Source organism: Achroia grisella, unplaced genomic scaffold, assembly GCF_030625045.1.
Source record: "Achroia grisella isolate CSIRO2021 unplaced genomic scaffold, CSIRO_AGI_Agris_v1 utg906, whole genome shotgun sequence".
In the NCBI taxonomy this organism is placed as follows: domain Eukaryota; kingdom Metazoa; phylum Arthropoda; class Insecta; order Lepidoptera; family Pyralidae; genus Achroia; species Achroia grisella.
Genome location: NW_026713064.1, coordinates 1,112,427 through 1,134,296, shown reverse-complemented (window position 1 = coordinate 1,134,296; position 21,870 = coordinate 1,112,427). Strand labels below are relative to the sequence as shown.

At 30.3% G+C, this 21,870-nt stretch overlaps 3 protein-coding genes and 1 long non-coding RNA gene across 4 annotated transcripts; 2 read left to right on the top strand and 2 right to left on the bottom strand.

The window, feature by feature from the left end:
• Window positions 1-603: 603 nt before the first annotated feature.
• Window positions 604-3,970, bottom strand: LOC131853840 (ejaculatory bulb-specific protein 3-like). Its single transcript, XM_059204895.1, has 3 exons — window positions 3,913-3,970; window positions 1,636-1,820; window positions 604-1,039 (listed from the first exon to the last, which is right to left on the bottom strand). Exons 1-3 carry the CDS (start codon window positions 3,930-3,932, stop codon window positions 852-854), a joined length of 393 nt encoding a protein of 130 aa, XP_059060878.1. The 5' UTR covers window positions 3,933-3,970; the 3' UTR covers window positions 604-851.
• A 5,441-nt stretch (window positions 3,971-9,411) lies between these two features.
• LOC131853854 (uncharacterized) lies at window positions 9,412-13,781 on the top strand. The gene is made up of 7 exons (XR_009358009.1): window positions 9,412-9,475; window positions 10,363-10,414; window positions 11,017-11,049; window positions 11,664-11,690; window positions 12,510-12,536; window positions 13,044-13,067; window positions 13,680-13,781. It is a non-coding gene; the product is annotated as an uncharacterized LOC131853854 (long non-coding RNA).
• A 3,997-nt stretch (window positions 13,782-17,778) lies between these two features.
• On the top strand, window positions 17,779-18,756 carry LOC131853798 (uncharacterized). The gene is made up of 2 exons (XM_059204839.1): window positions 17,779-18,064; window positions 18,158-18,756. The coding sequence occupies exons 1-2, from the start codon at window positions 18,023-18,025 to the stop codon at window positions 18,521-18,523; spliced, it is 408 nt and encodes a 135-aa protein (XP_059060822.1). The 5' UTR covers window positions 17,779-18,022; the 3' UTR covers window positions 18,524-18,756.
• A 1,121-nt stretch (window positions 18,757-19,877) lies between these two features.
• Window positions 19,878-21,870, bottom strand: LOC131853799 (uncharacterized). Its single transcript, XM_059204840.1, has 2 exons — window positions 21,743-21,870; window positions 19,878-20,518 (listed from the first exon to the last, which is right to left on the bottom strand). Exons 1-2 carry the CDS (start codon window positions 21,773-21,775, stop codon window positions 20,312-20,314), a joined length of 240 nt encoding a protein of 79 aa, XP_059060823.1. The 5' UTR covers window positions 21,776-21,870; the 3' UTR covers window positions 19,878-20,311.

Here is a 21,870-nt window from a genome sequence, read left to right as displayed (position 1 = left end):
TAAATATTACATCAGAATCTGATCTTTATAGTGTAGGTACATTGTATAGTTTCTGTTTTTATTTACTTTTAAAGTTCTTTGACTTTTCAAGTATGAAGTGAATAATAAAGTATGTCATAATATAGTAAGACAATACAAATACATTACCTACTTAATTTATATCTAAATAGATATAATGTAGGTACAAAGTTCCATAATAGAACATTTAGCAAATTCTGAGTTATATACACTTGAGTAAATAGAATATAAAAAAAATACATTTTTCTATGTTTACAGATATACGTGTAATAACAAAAGGTTATCAATGCAAGACCCCTTAGGAATGATAATAGATAAAATAAAACAAAATACAGCATTTATGTGTTTAATAATAAATAATTAGATGTAAACCAAATATCATAAAGTAAACAATAAATGTGATGTTCCAGTAAGAGCTAGTAACACGCAATTTACAAATTATACTTAAATATTAACAACGGGTTTATAGTCTACTTCAATTCTTTATTTCATTCATACCAACTTATTCATATCTAAGAAATTGCCGGTGCACAAATTTTCAATCGTAAAATTTTACAATTTATTATCAAATCTCACATCTTATCAAATATCACAATTTTCCATGATTTCTATATACTTTACAATATCATTCGTATAAACATCGTGAAGAATATGACTATAAAACAAATATGCAGACTTTCGCAGTTTGTTTTACTATAATCAAAAGATATCTCACAAGATTTGAAAAAAGAGTCATAACATTTTTTAAGTTTTTTTATACACTTCCTAAACATTAAATTGCACAGCCCTGTCGTGTTACCAGCTCCATACATTAAGTGTTGTAAATTAGATTTTTAGTCTTGAGCATTAAGGAAATTATCAAAGCTAGCTTTGTATGTACCTTCAGGATCATGTTTTTGGATCAGAGCTTCCCAAATATCAGGCAGTTTTGTTTGGAAGGCACGAACTACGGTGCGGATCAGTACCCGCTGTTTGGGTGTACATTTAGCGCAACTCGTTCTCAATGCTTCTGGTATGACTCCTGTTAAAAGAATTTGATTATAACAGATAACCCAATTCAGGAAGTTTTTTACACAATTATATTTTGTATATGTTTAATAACAAACGAAATAAAAAAGTATAAATATTATTTTTCTGTATTGCACTGAGCTGATTTGAATTATTCTCCTTATAACTGATAGCGTATAGTCCGTGTAGGTATCATACTAATTTAATCAGTGTTGGTCAACAATGATAAAACTTGTAATGCCAAATGCTGTCTCACTTGGATACAATTAACATAAAGTAATTTAAGCCTGATTTACATAACGATGCCCCTTCAATATATTAAACATTAAACTAGGTTCGTGATGTAAATTTATCATCATCATCATTAGGTACATTGTAGTTATTAGCATATCACTGTTAGACAGAGGTATCTCCCAACCTATAGTGTTGCCATACTAGGAGGTTTAGTTGTATTTTTCTATTTTTCTTCCGTTGTATTTGGTATTTATTCCACTAGTTCGCCTTAATGATATATTGGATTCTTAGACATATAATCTACTTGTGAATAATTCATAGTAAACTAGTAACTTTTTTAATGTGTATAGATAGGTCAACGAGATAACTACTTACTTTTGAAGTCAGACCCTTCTGCAGTACAGGGCCCTTGATCTAGGAAACATTTTCCGTAATTTTTCAAAAGGCGTGTATTATCTGCAACCTCCTCAGCATTGAAACTATCGAACTGTGGATTGTATGTATCTTGAGCATAACAAACTGCAGCCACCAGCACGCATAAACTGATTACAGTCTTCATTCTGAAATATTAAGGAAATATATCAATATTATGAACCCACTTGTGCAAATCGAGTAAATACGACTTTTTTAGACATTTTTGCGATTTGCGTTTACGTGTCTAGCATGTTACCTATATCTTTGCGAATTCCGCATTGATTGTGATGATTCTTTTTGTAATGGGGATTGATTTCTTTTAACTTATACTAACATTCTACTTTTTAGTTACATTAATGGTCTATGGGTAAATTTTATTATTAAACCAATGTTTCTGAATGTACATCATTCACTAAAGGAAGAGGTAGTAGCTATTATCAAACTCCAGCTAATTGAATGCCCATGTACATCATCCTATACTCAAAAATATAAATACGAATACGTTTAGGAATACAGAATAATATTTGCTGGCGTAACTAATATTTATTTTACAATAAACTTTGCCAAACTAAGGCAAATAAACATTCAATGATTTAATATTTACTTAGGTCTTGACGGACGATTGTAAACATAATTATAGACATGTCTATTAAGACACAGACTACGAGAAATATACTGAGATTTCATCCGCGAAATTTCCTTTGACGATTTATCTACACTAGGCTTCAGGCTACATTATTTACATACTTTATTAAAATCAAAAATTTTAGCTAGTCACTAGATAAACAATCATTATCCACTAATTTGAAAAATACAAAAAAAATACACTACTATGATTGTTTTAATATATTTTGACTATTCTTCAGATACATTGATTTTACTGTTTAAATTAGTCATTAAATTCCTTCCTCGTAAGAAAACTGAAATGACGCTGCTAACAATATTTTTTTAATTTATTTTGTGTAACACTAAGAAATAATAACTAACACTAAATTAACCCGCACTTAGCTTGCCTGTCCTATATTTTTTCGTTCGTATAAATTAAATTGAACTAAAATAAAATAATTTAAAAAATCCACTTCTATCTCTAGGTATTGATAAAAGTGGGTTTTTATTTAATTATATGTATAAAGAAATTTATTACAATTTTAAATATGTCATATAACTATCAATATGGGATTTCTTTATTTAAATTTTATTAATCAATACAGGTTATGTTAAAATCTAGTCATATGTATACTGTTGCCATGACCGTCATGCGATTATCATTTTATGTAACATTGAAAGCCCTGTGGTCGTTTGTTACTGACATTGACTTTAAGGATGGTAATAGTATAATAACACTTATTCTAACATGAGAATATTTATTTATTTAATAATACTACTAATGGCCCATAATATAAATACCTTACAGAATAATATTAATAAAATTGTAGAAAATCTATACCTATCACCGGACGCTTTGCCAGATATGACCAGGTGTTTTATATATATGTATCAATATATTTCCACTATTGGAAATATATTTATACATACATATAAAACACAGCTTACTATGATGTTTCTATAAACATCATAGTAAGTATTGTTTTATACATAAATAGTGAAATTATAGCAAAATCATCAAGAACATTTACTATTATTATATTATAGTTTCATATCAAATTGCTCTAGAAAAAGTAGCCCATACTCAATCAATTGCAAGAGAAATCATCAAAGGCAATAATTTGCTGAGATATCTAGTAGCAACCGTACGGTATTATGGAGAAATAATATTGTTTATGAAGTCGGTAAAAAAAACATTTAGAGCAATTTTAACTTTTATGTGTACAATTTCTTTTATAAATGTGTAATAAATTACCCTATTTGTGTAAAAAGTTAAAAAGAGTATTTTTTTAATAACGAAGAACAGACTTTATATACCCCTAAATTTCATGGATATTTAGGATAATTGAAAACTACTTAAATAGTACATTTCAAATTTATTAACGAGTTACTCATTTAAAGTTAAACACCTATTATTTTCTATCTACTAGTATCGTCCTGAAATACTAATGACAACGCCAACGTATTGACCATCCTGATAGCTATGTATCCGGATGATCAATGCGTTGGCGGCAAATTTTAAATATATGTTAAAATTCAAAGTTAGTAAACTATAAATATGTATCTTCTAATATGACTATCGCTACAACTTTATATACAACTATCGTATAAAAATTAAATGAAACGACTTACGTTAATTTGAAGTTATTCATACACCGTCACAACAAACACTGTGCTATTATCTCACCTGGCAATCTTATATACAGATTTTAAACAGGAAATTTTCCCCTGATCCAGCTAACGTATGTACACAAAATCGGTGAAGCGCGAGTCGATTCCGCGACTGTAGTGTTCTAGTGTAGGATGTTAATTATAAAAATGTTTACGTCAATACAATATATAAACGTATAGACACTAAAAAAATATTTAGCATTTTTTTCAAGGTTGGATAAAGTATAATAATAATGTAACTCTTTAATAATGCACTAAATATTACTACAAAAAAGAGCTTTGTATATAGTTATCTGCTTAACTAAATGCAGCCTGAAGACTAAAAGAAATCCATAACAGGCAATAGTAGGTACACTTGATCAGTAGAAACCAACTTCAAAATTTTCGAATCAGTAACATAAGAGATTGAAAAGAGCCAAAATTTTTAATACTTTAGAAGTTTGGTCTAGTGTACGATGCCATGTATTTTCACCTGACTACCTGGAATTATTTAAGTATACTCATATGTATACGTATTTTTTTATATAGGAGACTTTCTAAATCTACATTTACATCCGAATTTAAAATTACTATGTGTATATAATTTAAATAATATATGTGTATATAATACTTCAGTGATAAAACTTCTAACAGACTTTTCTTTTTTTTAGTATATAATAAGGACTGCGTTCTTTTCTTTTATAATACGGAACTCTATAAGAACAGCTTCGTCGACCAATGTCTACTTGTTACGACCAAAACAAATAGTTTTATTGGATAAAGGCTAGAGTGATACATGTAAAAAGAGCTCAGATCATTTTTTTCTTTAACGAACGTCATTTTTATGATTGAATGACCACAGCCTCACAAAAAGTAAGCATATATTATACATATGTGACGTATTATTGTATACACATATACATGTTGGAAATACGTCATGTGGTAATTAATTTGCTCAGTGGACATTAAAAGCTCTATTGACGTCACAAAATAATGTGATGCACGTGGTGAGTGGTCAGTTCACGGTATTATTCCCGAACACTAATTAATATTACGACTCTATCTACACTGTAATAGTATAAAGAGTACAGTTATAATACTATGAGTTTGTATATTCGGAGTTGTCTCCAAGATCATGTGCAAAGATGTAAAGATCTTTTTTCTCTATCTGTCTATATACTCAGGCTCGTAAACTAGACTTAATACAAACTATTCTATATTTTTTTAATAGCATTTATTATTTACTAATAATTTTATATACGCGAGTACAATCAATTTAATTATATATACACACGGACGAAAGTGCCGTTTCATCGTAAACGAATAACAAAGATCTATAAATCTTTATAAAACTTCATATATATATAATATTAAGTGGTACATTAGAATTCTAGTGCATCGTAACCTTTATAAAAGAACATATACCTAAAAATATGCATTACGATTTTACATACCTGTGATAATGAAACATGTTCATAGTTTACTTATGTGGCCAATTCTGACTCCCCCCACATAGTATTATATTTCCAATTAATACAATGAGCACCGTATTATTTACATTACTAAATATATAATATATTAAAATTTATTTACATCGGTATATTTTCTAGATATTCCAAAGTAAGCTAACGGAAACATAATCATTTAAGTTATAGGCGAGTTGTGTATCGGAAAGAACATGTCAGACGTGCAATCCCAATTTCGACTAGAGGTTACTCGATAATACTACTACATTAGGTAGAGTTTGAAAAACTAGGTAACGCCAAACTTTTAAACATTTTGGTAAGAACGAAAGTACTTCGAACTTTTAAAAAAATTGTCTTTGTTTCGGCAGCTTTGGCAACACTTGTGGTAAGTGTTACAAGTGAAGCTACCAAACTACCGAAGCTACCATTCACATTCTTAATTGTTCAAGGATTCAATTCTTCAAGTCTTTCAGAAAGCTATAGAGAAGTATTAACTTGGAGTTTCACTATTATATAGAATGGAATTAGAAAATCTGAACAATCACATTCTCAAAGAATTAGCAAACCGACTTCACTAGTTACACATAACATAGTCCCGATTACAAACAAGCAAACACAGTTTGCGACTTCCAACTAGATGGGGTGCGACCTCGAATATATTGTAGGGAGGCAGTCACTTAGCACTAACCGTTTTTTAAGTAGTTAGAATATCTAACAAGCTTACTGCCTACCTTATGCAATTACCATAAGGTAGGCAGTACCGTCCGCTGTATACATCAATAGAACTACGGACATCATGTTATGATATGATGCCTGTGATCCCACTGCAATGGCGCTTATCCAGTTATTTCACTGCGGTTGAAGAGTCATACGGAACACAATGAAATAGATGAAACTACCGTACCAAAGCTGACAACTTTTTATAAAGTCTACTATGGTATTCTAATAAAGATCTATTAAAAATACCTACCTTGTCGGGTATCTAACAATAGTTACAATGATGTTGATGTTCTGCAGATTTCTTACATAAGTATCTTACTGGCGGACAATAAACTCGAATGTAACTAACAATACATTGTATAACCTATGCATCTTATGCAGTATTGCCTTCCTAATATTATGTTCTGCTAATATTATAAATGTGAAAGTTTGTACATATATGTATTTGCATAAGTCTTACTCAATCACTCTTCAACTGCTGAACGGATTTAATTGTGTATATACAGATATTGACTAGAACTTTAATATTTACAGAATACAAAATAGGGAATTTGTAATAACAGCTACAATGTACAAACAGTACACGTAAAAAAGAAAATGGTCATATTTTCGTTAGTGTATATAAATATTCCTATATGTACACTAAATTTGAGAATAAATTTAATATGCTCACAAATATTAAATTTACGCTCAATTTTAGTGTCTGTCTCTGTTTTTTCAGTATTGAATAAAAATACTTTATAATTGTTATTTTCGTTCTACCATAAACTTTGGATACTCTGTATCATATTAAAATTTCAAAGAATATATAACAGGGCAATACAAGTAGGTATAAAAAAAGAACAGTACCCATTTAACTAAAAGTGAGTAAATAAAACGTTTCCTTTGTGACATATTCCTTACATTTGCCACGCATCATGATCTAAAACAAGAAATTAATAATTGTCTAAAAAATGAAATGCTTTTTTCTAATTCAATTTAGTAATTAAATTGAATTAAACACTAAACACATAAATAATTAAAAAGAACTACATGGAAAGTACTGAGGTAATAACATTCCAATAACAATAAATATATTATGTTTACATATGTGTGATTTTTGTAACTAACTTTTAAGCATACGCATCAACCATTTTTTCGGAACCTCCACGTTTTTGGTAAAATTCTACCTTGTCCCGCAATGACGAAGGTTCTTATTGTTAAATCATGATAGCCTGCATAGTTACTATAACTATGTATTGTACTATTGTACTAGTATACTATACCTACCTATCAGCTTAAAATAACTCAGTTTGATTCATTCAGTTGGGTATATAGTATCTGATCAATGCTGTTCCCGATAAACGAGTCCCCTGAGTGATGCCAATTGGTATTAAATTGTGATTGACAAATCGTAGGAAGTATCTAAAGAAATGACAGTTTAAACCGTCATACGCATATACCCCTTTGCATACTGAATATTTTTGACGAACTAATTGATATTTGAAGATTTTTCTTTTTAATTTAATCATAAATTTAGGATAATAGTAGTGAGCAGCAATAGCATGAGCTCTCTCATAGCTCCTTAATTACATCTAAAAATACTCCAAAGACAAATATTAGCATTTCTACTTTAAACTTTCATCAACAAATTTAATAATCAAGACAAATATTGTTTTGATTGAAATTCTGAGAATATATATACTTTCAAGAGTGCCTAAACTAAGTTTGTTTCTCTTATTAATATTTGTCATTCTGTCTCATTATTGATACAATGGGTAAGTGTATGTTTTACGATATCATATGGTTTATAATACACGATGGATCCCTTCAAGTGGTTTATCAACTTGTTTGCCATTCGCGATAATATGATATAATAAATAATTAAAAACAAAAATTGTATTTCCCGCAATGTTTTATATCTAATACATATTACACTATCCTGTAATAAATATTATATTAATTAATACTTTTATATCAACAACATAATTTATTTACAAAAAACGAACTAAAAGGAGCTACATTTCTAAGTTACCTCAAAATATATTTTTTGTAACAATTATACTTTGTCCATTATACGATAGTTTTATTTATAGTAGTGACATAACTATTTATTTGACCTCTAGTAATTCTATAACTTCAATTACGGAATTATAATGCATATTAAATTATAAATTAATTTATCACCAATAAATTGGTTTTTTTAAAAAATATTATGTTATTATGTATATATTAAATAGTAATTGTTTTTTTTTACTATTCTTTTTTTCAGATAACTTGTATTTTTATCCAGCGTACTGATCTACTAGGAGACACTGTTGACCAATTCCAATACCTTGGTTCCGTGATCACAAACCGAGGCGGCTGCGAAACTGAGATACGTCGACGAATCGCCATGGCTAAGACTGCAATGACCCAATTGAGTAAAGTATGGAGAAACAGAAACATCACCAACAAAACCAAAATGCACCTGATATGATCACTGGTTTTCTCCATCGCGCTATATGGTGCAGAGACATGGACGCTCAAAGCCGCTGATAGGCAAAGAGTTGATGCCTTTGAAATGTGGTGCTGGCGTCGACTATTGAGGATACCGTGGACAGCCCACCATACAAACGTCTCTATACTAAAAGAGCTCAAATTGGAAGAGTCACGGCGTCTGCCTTTTACTTGTCTACAACGCATTGCGCGATACTTCGGACACGTTGCGCGGAGGAGTGTAGACAATATGGAGAGACTAATGGTAACAGGCAAGATAGAGGGTAAAAGACCTCGAGGCCGAAGTCCCACTCGATGGTCAGACCAGGTATCCCGTCAGCTAAACATTACTGTCAGCGCCGCACTACACCAGGCCTCTGAGCGCAACCGATGGCGACAGCTGGTCGACAAGATACTGTATAGTCGCGATCCTCGCCAGTGAGGGAACGATTAAGAAGAAAAAGAAAAAGTATTTTTATTATATTCATATTATAACTAGTTGAGCCCGTGACTTCGTGTCAGTCCGCCGTGGTATAAAAAATAATAAACCGATTGGGATAAAATAAACCCCTTTTTTTGTTTTATTACATTAATAAAGTCCTCCCTCCTCCTCCCTTATAGTTTTTCTCGTATATATTCAAACACAGATATATTTTTATTCTTTATTATATCTCTACTTGTTTATACTTATGCATGCCAACTTTCATATAATTATTTTTCCTTCTTGATCGTCAACTAATAGTAATACGAAATACAGATTTGGCCACAGACTGGGGTTATCTCTCTCGTTGCCTCCATGTCAATATTATCTCAGTATAAAAGATCTTAATTGTCGTCAAACTACTCAGTCTTAACGATTTCTTGCGTGAGTTTTCATTAGCACAACCATGACTAAGTTAATGGTATGTATGTTAATTGTGAAATCCTTTTTTTTTTACAAAATACCAAATTTTCACTGTTAATAGACGTAATTTTAGTGTCTTTTTTATTCTGAAATTTGATTGGGTTTGACTGTGCTCTGGCCTGATGTAGAGTGATTTTTTTACTTTATTGTGCTGAATATCATAAGTTTTTTATAAAAGGTGTAATGACAAAGTTATAAAATTCTAATTCTACATGTAATATAAAAATTTATTTTTACTTTTTTATTGAATTTTTAAATGTACTAAAGTTTGGGTACCTTGCCGCAACAGTGATAAAAAAATATCAAGTTATACGTTACTTTATATTAGTTATATCATTCACAGAAGTCGTTTATAGATAAAAGTTAAGTTTGACTTAAAAAATGGTGTTAGGATTTTATATCTCAATACCTTATGTTTTATACATTGTGATATTTCAATATTTGTGAAAATTAAAATTAGCTAATAAATTCGAGTAAGTGGGTAAACATAATGTTTATAAAATTAATAATATATTAATGTATTGTTTTTATTATTATTGATCATAGAGTACTTTAGATTACATAATTGAGTAAATATTTATATAGATTCTAGATATATGTTATAGATTTAGAAAACCATGCAGATAAAAAAATGGGAACTCTTGTTAATTATACGTTAGTTTCAAGGTTTTAAATAATATAATTATTTTTATTTTATTATCCAAATTGATCGTGACTGCAAATGAAATCACTCAAAATATTGCAATGAAACTTAAACCTACAACTCTTTTAGTAAGAATACTTTTAAGCAAATAATAATTTCATTTTCTAGTAGTTTATATATTTTTAATAACGTGATACGGAAATTTAGCTTATTTTTTTATTAATATGTATAATTATTTCCAGCTTGTTTTCGCTCTAGTGGCTCTGTTCACAATAACAGCTGCCAGCCCACGAGGTAAGCAAAAAATCAATTTCCGTATAATATGAATAAACAGTAGGTAGTATAAATATATAATAATAAATATGATTCTAACTATATTAGTAAATTGTGTATAAATATCATATAGTTACTTTTATTTACACAAAATAGATCTTTTAATAGTGCATAGGTATATGGTTTTATTAATAATTTCTTTATCAAGGCCTCATAGAGATGTATAGAAAAAATAGGTATTGTAGTAATAACAAAAATTATATTTTTGAATACCTACTCAATAAAGTAAATATGAAAATTAGTTCATTTAAATAAAGCCTAATACATAACATTGTGTTATTACGAGTAACTATTGCTTGTACTGGTCAAAGTGGTTTATACTCGATTTAGACCTATCGTTAGTTTAATAGTAACCACCCATTTCCGGACAGGTGGTCAAATATGTGAAGTTTTTCTCCACGTTAAAAAGAAGATAGGCTAAAAACATAGTCAGTAAAATGTGTGTATTTTATTTTATTATCTTGACCGCGAAGTCGACTGTTGACTACCTCTGACTATCCTATATGACAAGTGCAAGTCTTTCAAATTATGTTTTAATGTGCATTTTATTCTATTTCTTTCAGTTAACGTAGCGGAGAGTATCACTCCAGGCCCAGGTATCTCATTACTTACATAGTATTCTTTACAAGTAGAGTTTATTTTATAACTGGATTCTTATCCTCTAAAAATCACACGATATGCCTCAAGCTACCTTCTTACCTATGATAGACAAACTAGGATTTCTCCAGATAAATACATTCTAGTAATCTCCTAAATAATATTTTAATACTTTCTATTGTAAAGTTTCCACTGGAACACTATATTCGGAGTGTTGTATAATAATTAAATATAATTAGGACACTTTGTTCCAGAACAGTATAATTAATAGTAATTAACAAGAATAATTAATCATTACCGTAGCGAGTTTCTTTTTTTTTTATAATACTAATAAATAATTATTTATTAATTAATACATATATCAGTCTCAAAAAGCTCATAATAAAGTAAAGTCTAAAATGATATACATACAATGGGTATAAACATTATATAAAGATGTATAAATCATTATATAAAGAAATCATGGGCAAACTGCCAGCAACAATTGTTGTTACATATTTATATAAGTACCTATAACGTACCTTAATATTTATATTTTAATATTCTATATTTAGTCGTCCAATTTTGTGACTATTTATTAGCAAATTTAATTCAATATATATTATTGTTTCAGTAAATGTGGTCGGTGGACCTGACCCAGGTAAATATGTAGATATATTTTTACAAAATTATATGGATATCGATGATATAGTTTTATGATCTACATTTGTAATTTATAATCGGAAAATTACAGAACTATTAGCCTTTCTATTCTAATTTAATTCATTAGACAGACAATATAAAATAAAATTTGGGGTTGGAGTAAATTAGGGTGAATTAGTATGTATATTGTATGTTTTGTCACACTATTTTATAATTCGACAGAACTTATGTAATTTATTAAACCCTCCGGCATATATACATATATTATAACTTGATAGAGCATCGACCTCAAGTATTTTAATGGGTATAGATGGCTCAAGGCCGTTTTTAGTAACAATCCCATTCAACATCCACAATTAAATGTAATGTTTAGTAGTAAACGGCTAAAATAGAATAAAACAAACAAAAACTAGCGTAGATGGAAAACATTTGAAAATATAAATTATTCTTTACATTTTTATACTAAATGCTTTCTGAAATTGAATTGGAGAAATAAGGAAGAGAAAACTGTTACTTACTTTTTTATGTACCTGGAATGGCATACTAGCTACTAATCACTGTATAGTAATTGGCGACCACAACCTATATACATGAACAGTACAATATGTGAATCCGTCCCGTCGTACCTCTCATGAACTACCATTCCTCGAAACCAAAATGTTGTGCTTCTGTACATAACGTAACAAAATTATAACTTGTACCAATACAGGTAGAGATACTTAGTACCCCATGCAGACAACTTTGTATTAAATCTACAACAGATAAAACTTACTTGCTATTCTATAGTTTAATTAACACATAATTTTATTTGTTACAGTTCAAGTGGTTGATGGAGAGAATCAAGGTATGCATTTATTTATTGTAAAGGTAATTTTCCGAGATCAACAGGAAAGCTGATCAATATGACCTTTAATATAAAATAATTTTATTATCTCTGATACCTACCACACTAGTGGTCTCGGTACCGGTTAGACCATGACGTAACCCTATAAATTTCAAGGGTTTAATTGCCAATAAGTATGCTCATCGTGAAGTATAACATAGTTAGTAGACTCTTGGACTAGTTGCTTCACTAAATAATTCCTTCTATTTGTTTAATACCAGTAATCTAAATTGTTTAAGAAATAAATTACAACTGCAGGAGAGCACTCCTTTAGTGTAGCTTTAATAACAGTTGAAACAGTTTAAAAATCGGTTATGTAGTCTTTGCGATACTCAATTACACATAAAAAAATAAAAAAAAATTCATATTTCGTTCATTTAGTAAAAAAAAATTTTTCTTAGTAACATTACTTTCAACAACCCGTTATTTACGTACATTTATTAATATGTCTTAATTATTGTTTTTCAGTAAATGTTGCTGACGGTCCTCAAGGTAAGACAATTCCTAAAAGCTTTGATTTTTATTATAAAAATACATTTTTTTTTTAATTTAATTAATTTTATAAGTTACTCGTAAATTTATCAAATAAAACGATACACTTTTTTTTTTTTGTTAAATCAATATCTGCCAAAAAAGAGAGTTAATTTTTTGTAGGTAGGACTTATTCCTTCCAAAACAAAGTTGTCTTAATTTTAATAAATGGATTAATCTTATCCATTTATTAAAATTAGAATCATAATCTGTTTTATCGTCATTAACTTTTTAACGTAAGTGGATTAGCAAATCAGCTGATCACTTATCTAATGAAATGTCATAACCGTCCCCTACACTGCTGACGTTACGTGGTCATATCTTCCCCCGTGGTATCCCTCTTGGATTGTCATTCCTAAGAAGTCCTGAAGTGTCATGGGTTTCAAACGAGAGCTTATAAAACAACTCTGTAGCGTCAGGAATAGGATAAACAGAGATACTCACGTAAATGACTTTGTACAAAGCCTCCCTCCCTCCCCTCAGTGTAAAAACTTTGTTCAAAAAGTTTAGTAACTCTATGAATTTGTTTAAAAAATACTTGTTATTCAAATTATTTTTATTGTATTTTTTCAGGGGCACAAACGAGAGACGGAGAGTAGAAAAAATCTAAATATTACCCACATTTGTGTATGGTTATATCATAAATTAATATGTAAAATATGTTTTTGTCTAATATTTTATAAATCAATTTGTTAATTAAACATTTAATTAATAATTTGTTCATTATTTTCATTACATTTGATATCAGTAGTTGGAACATTGAAAATTAATTTAGTGACGGAGTAAATGCGATCTTTGTACTAAGCAATCATATCACGTGTTTAGAATATGTAAATCATAAGATATAGGTATATTATATTTAGATTTTTGCCATTATCATCTATAGGTATATTCTCTAATAATGGATTTGTGATAACGCCTAACGGACAATGATAGCAAGTAATTGAAACTGAGTAAAGAAATGGAAATATTTTAAAATAGGAACACAAGGCAAAAACAAAGTTTAGGATCTCCTACACTTGAAAGCGAGTTAAAATGATGTAATTGAACTTTTTTCATTACTATTTATGATTATAATTTAATCTACATCGCGCCTGTTTCTTTCCCTGCCTTCCCAATTAATAAAGATAACATGAAAGTATTATTTTACTCTTCAATATTTTTATTACGATTATTAATTTTTATATTATAATGTTTTAACATATTATCATTAGGTATTATTTATTACGTGTTAATTAGTTAAAATAATGCTGACAAAGATTTCTTGTCGTCATGGGAATTTCCCCAAGAAGGCCTTTAGACTACGTGGCATTCGAGCATAACCGCTTGCGCAAATCCACAAAAAACCTCTCATATCAGACAGATTTTTATATTTTTTTTATCCTTATAAACGTAATAAGATCTTGTTCTCAAAATAACTTTGAATGTTTGACTCTTTACATATGGTTAAACAATTTGTGCTATATTTAGCTTTGCTTACGACAACATAGATTACTCACTTATAATATATGTTTGCATGTCATAATATATATACATATATACCAACGTACACTTTATACAACCTCCCATAAATAAGCTTATAAAAAAAGTTGTGTTCCGATTTGAGATTTGGAATATAACAGCTAATTTACAGGATAGGTTCGATACACGACAGGTAGGCCTGGCTTTTTAGTTTTTAGCGATGAGAAGAAAATACGACGACTTATGAAGTGATATCCTCTTCATGTACATATATTGGTGACTACTTTCCATCAGGTGGTTCTTTACAATATTTACCAGTCTATACCAATATATGTCAAATCTGCCGTTAGTAATTGGGGAAAATGTAGTGACTACCAGCAATAATCTAATCAGTGGCCGTAATCTAAACAGACCCGTCTCCAGCAGCATCCGTTCACGAGTATGATGATACTAGCCATCATTGCATATAACATATTAACGTGAATATTCATTCATTCAAACTATATAGTGCCCCGTTGATTCACTTATGTACTAAAGTGTTATATCATTTGTGTTTTATAAAGAAATGATACCTATTACCTGACCCGTCAAGATCACCGCTTAGTAATACACAATACTGATATTGATAGTTATACTCATTAAAAACGTAACGTAAGTAAGGAGTATTTAATTAGGGCCAATAATAGAGCATTGTATTAGCTACTAGCGGCCAGTCCCGGCTTCGCACGGGTGGATATTTTTACATTTTTATCTAATCTTCTAGCAAACCTCTATCTTGGCATGCAGCTTTGTAAGTTTCTTTAACAATTCCATAGAAAATATCACTCAGCGCACGGGACGAAAGATATTTTATAGCATTTCTTTTACACCTTGAGTTACGTTACTAAAGTAGTAAGGATCCCTAATATTTTCTAGCAATAAATATAGCCTATGTTATTCATGGTGAATGTAGCTTCCTAATGGTGAAAGAATTTTTCAAATCGGTCCAGTAGTTTCGGAGCCTATTCAAAACAAACATACACACAAAAATACAAATCTTTCCTCTTTATAAAATTAGTATAGATTTAATGTTTATTAATTAATAACAGACCAGCGCAACTTATCTTATTCTGATGTATAAGCTATATTATTATAAAGTTTCATCAAAATCCGTTCAGTAGTTTATGTGATAAATAGTAAGAAACATCCATCCATCCATACTCACAAACTTTCACGATTATAAAATTAGTAAGATTGCAGTGAAACACTAGGATACTGTATATTACGACGAAAACTTACTAGTTGAGACGTTAGGGAAAAAAAATTAGATACATAAGCGGCTAAATAGTCCTATATGAATAAATGATTTCTGAATTTGAATTTGTTGCTTGGATAAATCAGTAATATCGCATTCCAAGGCATTTTTGAGAGTAACATGATAAATTACCAAACTCTATAATTTACTGCATAAAGATTAATGTGCGTATCACATTAATCTTAAGATAAATAGAAAGAGTGCACCAGATACGGATAATAATATGCTTTCCTATATAGGGTATGGCCTTATATGTCCTTGAAAATTGGATCTTCAGTGCAAGTGTACAAGCTAGTGGACTATTGAACCGCAATATATATACTCTACACCATAATCATTTTGATCCGATCCGACTGCTTATCCGGTCAGTAGTAGAACATTTCCGTTCAAGTCTTTTATGTGATCTATTTGGATGCTAGTTATGAGGTCAAGGCAGAATCAATTGAAGATACGAGGCTCATTACAAATCCAGCTGTAGGGTCCATCAAAAAACTTGTTCCTCTCTGGATCACATATGGTTCACGCTACTTGTACACTAACATATCCGGTATAGTACCTTCACTAACTAAGACTGTCTTGAAAAAAGTTGTAACGGCTTACATAAACCAGGTCTATAAAAATATTTTAGTTGTATTATTGCTACGCTCAGTAAATGAATATTAGAGCCAGGTGTACACATCAGGTGATATGTAAATATTTCTCTGTATACTCATATCGTAACAGGTTCCATTATGCTTTTCTCTAAATGGTACCTAAAACGCGCGTATTTTAGTTTCTTTCTTAAGTAGCTTCCTATTATTGTTGGATCTGTAAAGTATAGCTTTATCGACGAGGAGAAAGCTGAGTGTTTTATATCCAATCTATGCTCCCACTCGAGGCAGGTTATCTCGAGAGGATAGACACCAAAATCGAATGCATTGCTCCACACTGCTCACCGAATCTGTCTCACTAGTTATGCTTGATGAGATCCAAACGTTAGTTAAGTAACTACTAACTAAAAGGTCGCCGGCTCGGAAGGTATAACCAACAGACTAGTCAAAAGTCTGTTCTCCCACCTCCTACCTCTCCCCGTCACTATTTTTAACGCAGTGCTGCCCAACTTCAATATCTAGACAGCTAGAAAAAAATTGTTTGATTATTTACTTAAATTTTAATTATATTGGTTATATTAGTATCTCCATGCCGGGTAATAACAAATCCGACCCCTCTGGTTACCGCCCTGTCAGCCTCATCAAGGCTATACCTAGGTATAGCCTTGACGGATAAGAGTTTAGTCTAGACTACTTATCCGTCAGGCAGTATTTGGCCTTCAACCGCTCCATTTCGCACTCTATTTCTGTACTTCCGCGGATTTAGTTTGGAGTGCATCAGTTCTGTGAAGCTGTAAAATCCAGCTGCGGCCAACAGCATTAGAATAGTTCGAAAAAAAGAATTTCCTACAAATATACGATGGATTAAATACGTAAAGCAATATTTTTTCATAAACTACCCGCAAAATTGACTGAAAGTAGAAGTATATGTTTTCTACTATTATTAAAACTACTTGCAACCCTGAGAACATTATATGAGACCTTATAACGGCGTAAAAATTAATCGGAATTTTAACAGTTTTTGGGAAAGTAATGCGAATATACATATATACTTATTCACCTACATATTATACAGGTATAGGTAATAGCTTTCAGCTACGTAGAGATTGTAGTCTTATTTGTTATTAATATAATAAAAACTAATATATAATATTTTTTATAACAAAAGACATAAATTATCGTTAATTTTCTAAATATATTTTGCTGATGGACATATATAAGTATCATTAAGGAAATGACATTAAACACCAGCATTTTTCCTCAAACGCAATCCGATACTATCATGTTGCGTACAAAGAAATATCCTTTAGAAACTCAGTATCGAGGAATAAATCAGCACAAGTATACGTGTTTGCTGCCTCTCTTATTATCTTAATCTATTTTAACAAAATACACTTCCTTATATCCATTGAAGGGAATACAATCATCGCGATGACATCATGGACTAAAAGAGTTACAACTGACATTAATTGAATGCGACAAGTGGACCGATGGCGACTCGTGAGTGTTCCAATCTAACCTCGCTTGCACCACTCGTCTCAGACTTTCGATAATATTAAACAAGATAAAAAATGAGTGCTGACTTAGCTGGGTTCATATGTGCCGTTATATTGGTAAGTTTGTTCAATATATTTGCATACCGAACATTGGCGTTTCATTTGTCTTTCACTCTCGAAGGCCGCTCTAACAATCGTTTACTATTACAGGCAGTTTTGGTGCTACTATGGATCGCCTACTGTATGTTCGTGAGGGAACGGCCTAAGGCAGAGTTCTATCAGTACAACATCTGCGATTTACAACGACGCCAGCAAATATTATCTGATCTATCTGGAGATAATACTGAGACCAAAGAGGTCACTGCTGGGATATTTATACTGCCACCGCGAAACAAAAACATAGACGACGGTTACGAAAAGAGGCCAGATTACCCTGAGAGCCCGCCACATCGTATGGAAGTGAGCACCGATAAACTCGTAGAGATATGCAACGAGAGCTCAGTGGGTGCTGACGTGCACCACAAAGGTGGTATAGACCAAGTGGACAAAACTATTTCTTACCATAGTGAAGTTTAATATATTACCATTATGCTTCTTTAACATCAGTAATTATTGGATTTTCCAACTCGCACTTCTTTGCTTCCAATTAATTTCACATGTGATAAACAAACTATTATATATATACTAACAAAGACTTTAACCAATTCAAGTAATAAAACCAAAAAAATTGTGTGGACGTTTAGATAGGTTATTTCAATTAAAGTGTTATATATTTTTATTAACTTAATTAAAATGAAACTGTGTTATTAATGTAATTATTTATTTATAATTGAACATAATTTTCCTTAACTACTCTTTTCCCTGTTTATTTCCAATATTCCTGTAGATTTATTTATAATTAACACTGATATCAATGACACGTAAATAATTGAAATTTAATATAATATATTTATGGTATATTAAAATCCATTTCTTATGCTTACTTATAAATTAATCTCTATATTATTTTATAAGTAAGCATAAGAATTGATTTAAAAAAAATCGAATAAAAGTGAGTTTGTAACCTCAAATTCAAAACTTTCTCCTTTAAGTAGGTAGTCGATAGAATACTCTGTATATACATATGTTTAATTGTTATTAACTCAATAGATACAAACAAGCAGTACAAGTTACGAGCAGTAAGAGTACACGAAGCTTCTACATATATAGACGCGGTCCAATATGTCCAATACTGTATGGAAGATACTCATTTATTTAAATTATCTATCAATTTTGGGAACAATATGCCCATAATAGGCCTAACTACTGTATCAACAAAGCCCATTGAGATTAGTCTTGTATATATTACTATTTCGTACCATCATATCAAAAGTTCATTTGTTGACAAAATAGGCTCATGGTATACTCACTTAACCATAAATATTGACAACACAATTTACAGATATTTACATAATTATATAATTTGTAACCGGGCAAGTCGGTCGAGGGCATCCTCTTCGGGCCAAATTGAGTATCCGAAACCAACAAGCAGGCAGTTACCTAAATGTCAAAAGAATCCAAAACTTTTAAAACAAGAAACTATTAATATTTATTATGAACTGTTGAGATATTATTAATATTATATTTGTAGAGTCTTAGTGTGTGATTATATTTTTAAAACGATCTAGTTGAACAAATTTAAAAGGTTTATTTTGCATGAACTATATCGTAGTAGATAGACAAAGATATTTTTATATTTTATTTCTAGAAAATAGCACATTCCTTGATAAATACGAATATCATTCGCGACTTCGAATGATATTCGACTTGAATATTATTGTTATTATATATCCCTTGATAATAATTGAATACGGTGACGAATATGATTAAAAAGATAACATTGTCAATTAACACAATTCACAGTCAATAACTGGTTATTCAATATTAGGTATTCTATTGTTTGTATTCACATCATAATGTTTCACAATATTTACTGCTTATTACACTTAGGTATATAATTTAAACTACATCGTACAATTATGGGTAGAATTTCAGTTGAAGATACAAGTAGATAGATATATTCTAGGCGACCGATAACTATTAAAACCATTTCAGGTGCATTTCGCAACAAAATGCATTTAATCTAATACATGAAATTACTGCGTCTGTGGCCCATTGTTACAAGGTTCAATTTTAAATGTAAACATTTTGTTGAATTTTAAAATAGACACCTAATGTCAATAATATTAAGTTCAACATTTTTATAGTTCTAAGCATACATAAAAAAGTATATTGCTATTCAATATTTAAGAGCATACAAAGTAATTCTATGCAGAAACGCAGTCTTTAATACCTACAAAAGTTGGGGACATCACTAAAATCGATTTATTGTGTAAGACTCTTGACCCCATCTGCAACTTTGTCTACTACACTTTTCTCTGTGGGCTTGAATACATGAACAACAGCATCGCCGGCGTCACTAAGAGTCTTCACTACCTCGTTCCAGGCATTCTTCATTGATTCCATGACGTCACGCTTGTCTCGATGACTTGTGTTGTCAGTGGGCAGAGCTGATGCAACCACAATGATGAACTGGAAAGAAATTAATTTTACTGTAAACGTTGCTAATGAACAATTAATATAAATATTTATTACTGTGTTTGTTACACGCTATATATCTGTACCAATATTATAAAGAGAGATAGAGTATTTTGTTATGAAGAAAATAACCGATTTAAGAAATTCTTTCACTGTTTGATAGATACAGAAGAATTCCAAAGAAACATGGACTACATAATATGACAATATATACAATATTCAAAAATATGTGCAATCGGTCGAAAACGGGGCCCTACTACTGGAAATACTACAGAAAATATATATAAATATAGAATTAAATAGCTAGTAAACAAGGTAAACATATTAGATGTTTTAGAATAGACGATAGATTATGACATGTAAAAAGTATTTATATATACCAAATTAAAATAAATTATATTATACTTTAATAATAATCATTATTTCCCTTATACTTATTCGTTATGTTTTAATATAGATATTTATCCCAAAAGGAGATGTTTCGTAATACGTATACCTTTGAAATACATCATAAATTTGCAAAATAATAAAAAAACATTACATACACTACCACGTGCTTGATAAAATAATAACATTAAATTTAAACGGATTACTGTTGGATTTCAACTACTAGACGAGTACTAGTTCTATTTAGCTACGAAAACCTGATTACACAGATACCTAACAATTGAGAACATCTTGCGGCTGTAATGAACGGACGAATTATCATGTTGGATGTAGTACATGCTGAAGTATAGGCAGGACGAAATATTTCTTAATGAATATAGCTGCTAATAAAAGTTTAGCGATCTACTGTCTCTATCAGATATGCAACCATTATCAAATTTATTGTAATGAATAGTTACTAAATAAAATATTTATTTCAAATAAACAATACTTAACGAATATGAGTTAAAGTTATTTTTAGAAAGTAATAAAATATTATAATAAGACTTTATTCCCAAGAACACGAGACGCCTAAGAAATCTATTTTAGTTATCGATCGCTTGTGTCCTTTTTCTATCGAAATACTTTTCTTAATTTGAATAAATGAAACAGAATAGTGTAGTGGTTTTACTATATTATTTATTATAAGATTTCTTTTTACAGTTTAATTATAATTAAATAATAATAACGAGAACCAAATTATTCAAAACTACTAAAGGAACACAACATAGAACTGTGTTATCTTATATATCCAAAAAAGCGTAAACTTGTAATACTAAGTACATTACTTACTACAAGAAAGATGATTGATAGCCGAAAATCCATTTTTTTAGATGAGCCCAAAATGTTGGTTTCAAAATGAAATGGTCACAAGAATGTGCTATCAGTGCGAAGATCCAACTCCTACTGCCAACAAAGGA

Coding starts and splice junctions, on each gene's coding strand:
- LOC131853840 (XM_059204895.1), bottom strand. CDS start 3,932: ATGAATAACTTCAAATTAAC. Junction 1,821..3,912: donor ATGAATAACTTCAAATTAAC/GTAAGTCGTTTC, acceptor TTAATATTTCAG/AATGAAGACTGTAATCAGTT. Junction 1,040..1,635: donor AGAAGGGTCTGACTTCAAAA/GTAAGTAGTTAT, acceptor TTCTTTTAACAG/GAGTCATACCAGAAGCATTG.
- LOC131853798 (XM_059204839.1), top strand. CDS start 18,023: ATGAGTGCTGACTTAGCTGGGTTCATATGTGCCGTTATATTG. Junction 18,065..18,157: donor TCATATGTGCCGTTATATTG/GTAAGTTTGTTC, acceptor TTACTATTACAG/GCAGTTTTGGTGCTACTATG.
- LOC131853799 (XM_059204840.1), bottom strand. CDS start 21,775: ATGGATTTTCGGCTATCAATCATCTTTCTTGTA. Junction 20,519..21,742: donor TATCAATCATCTTTCTTGTA/GTAAGTAATGTA, acceptor ATTTCTTTCCAG/TTCATCATTGTGGTTGCATC.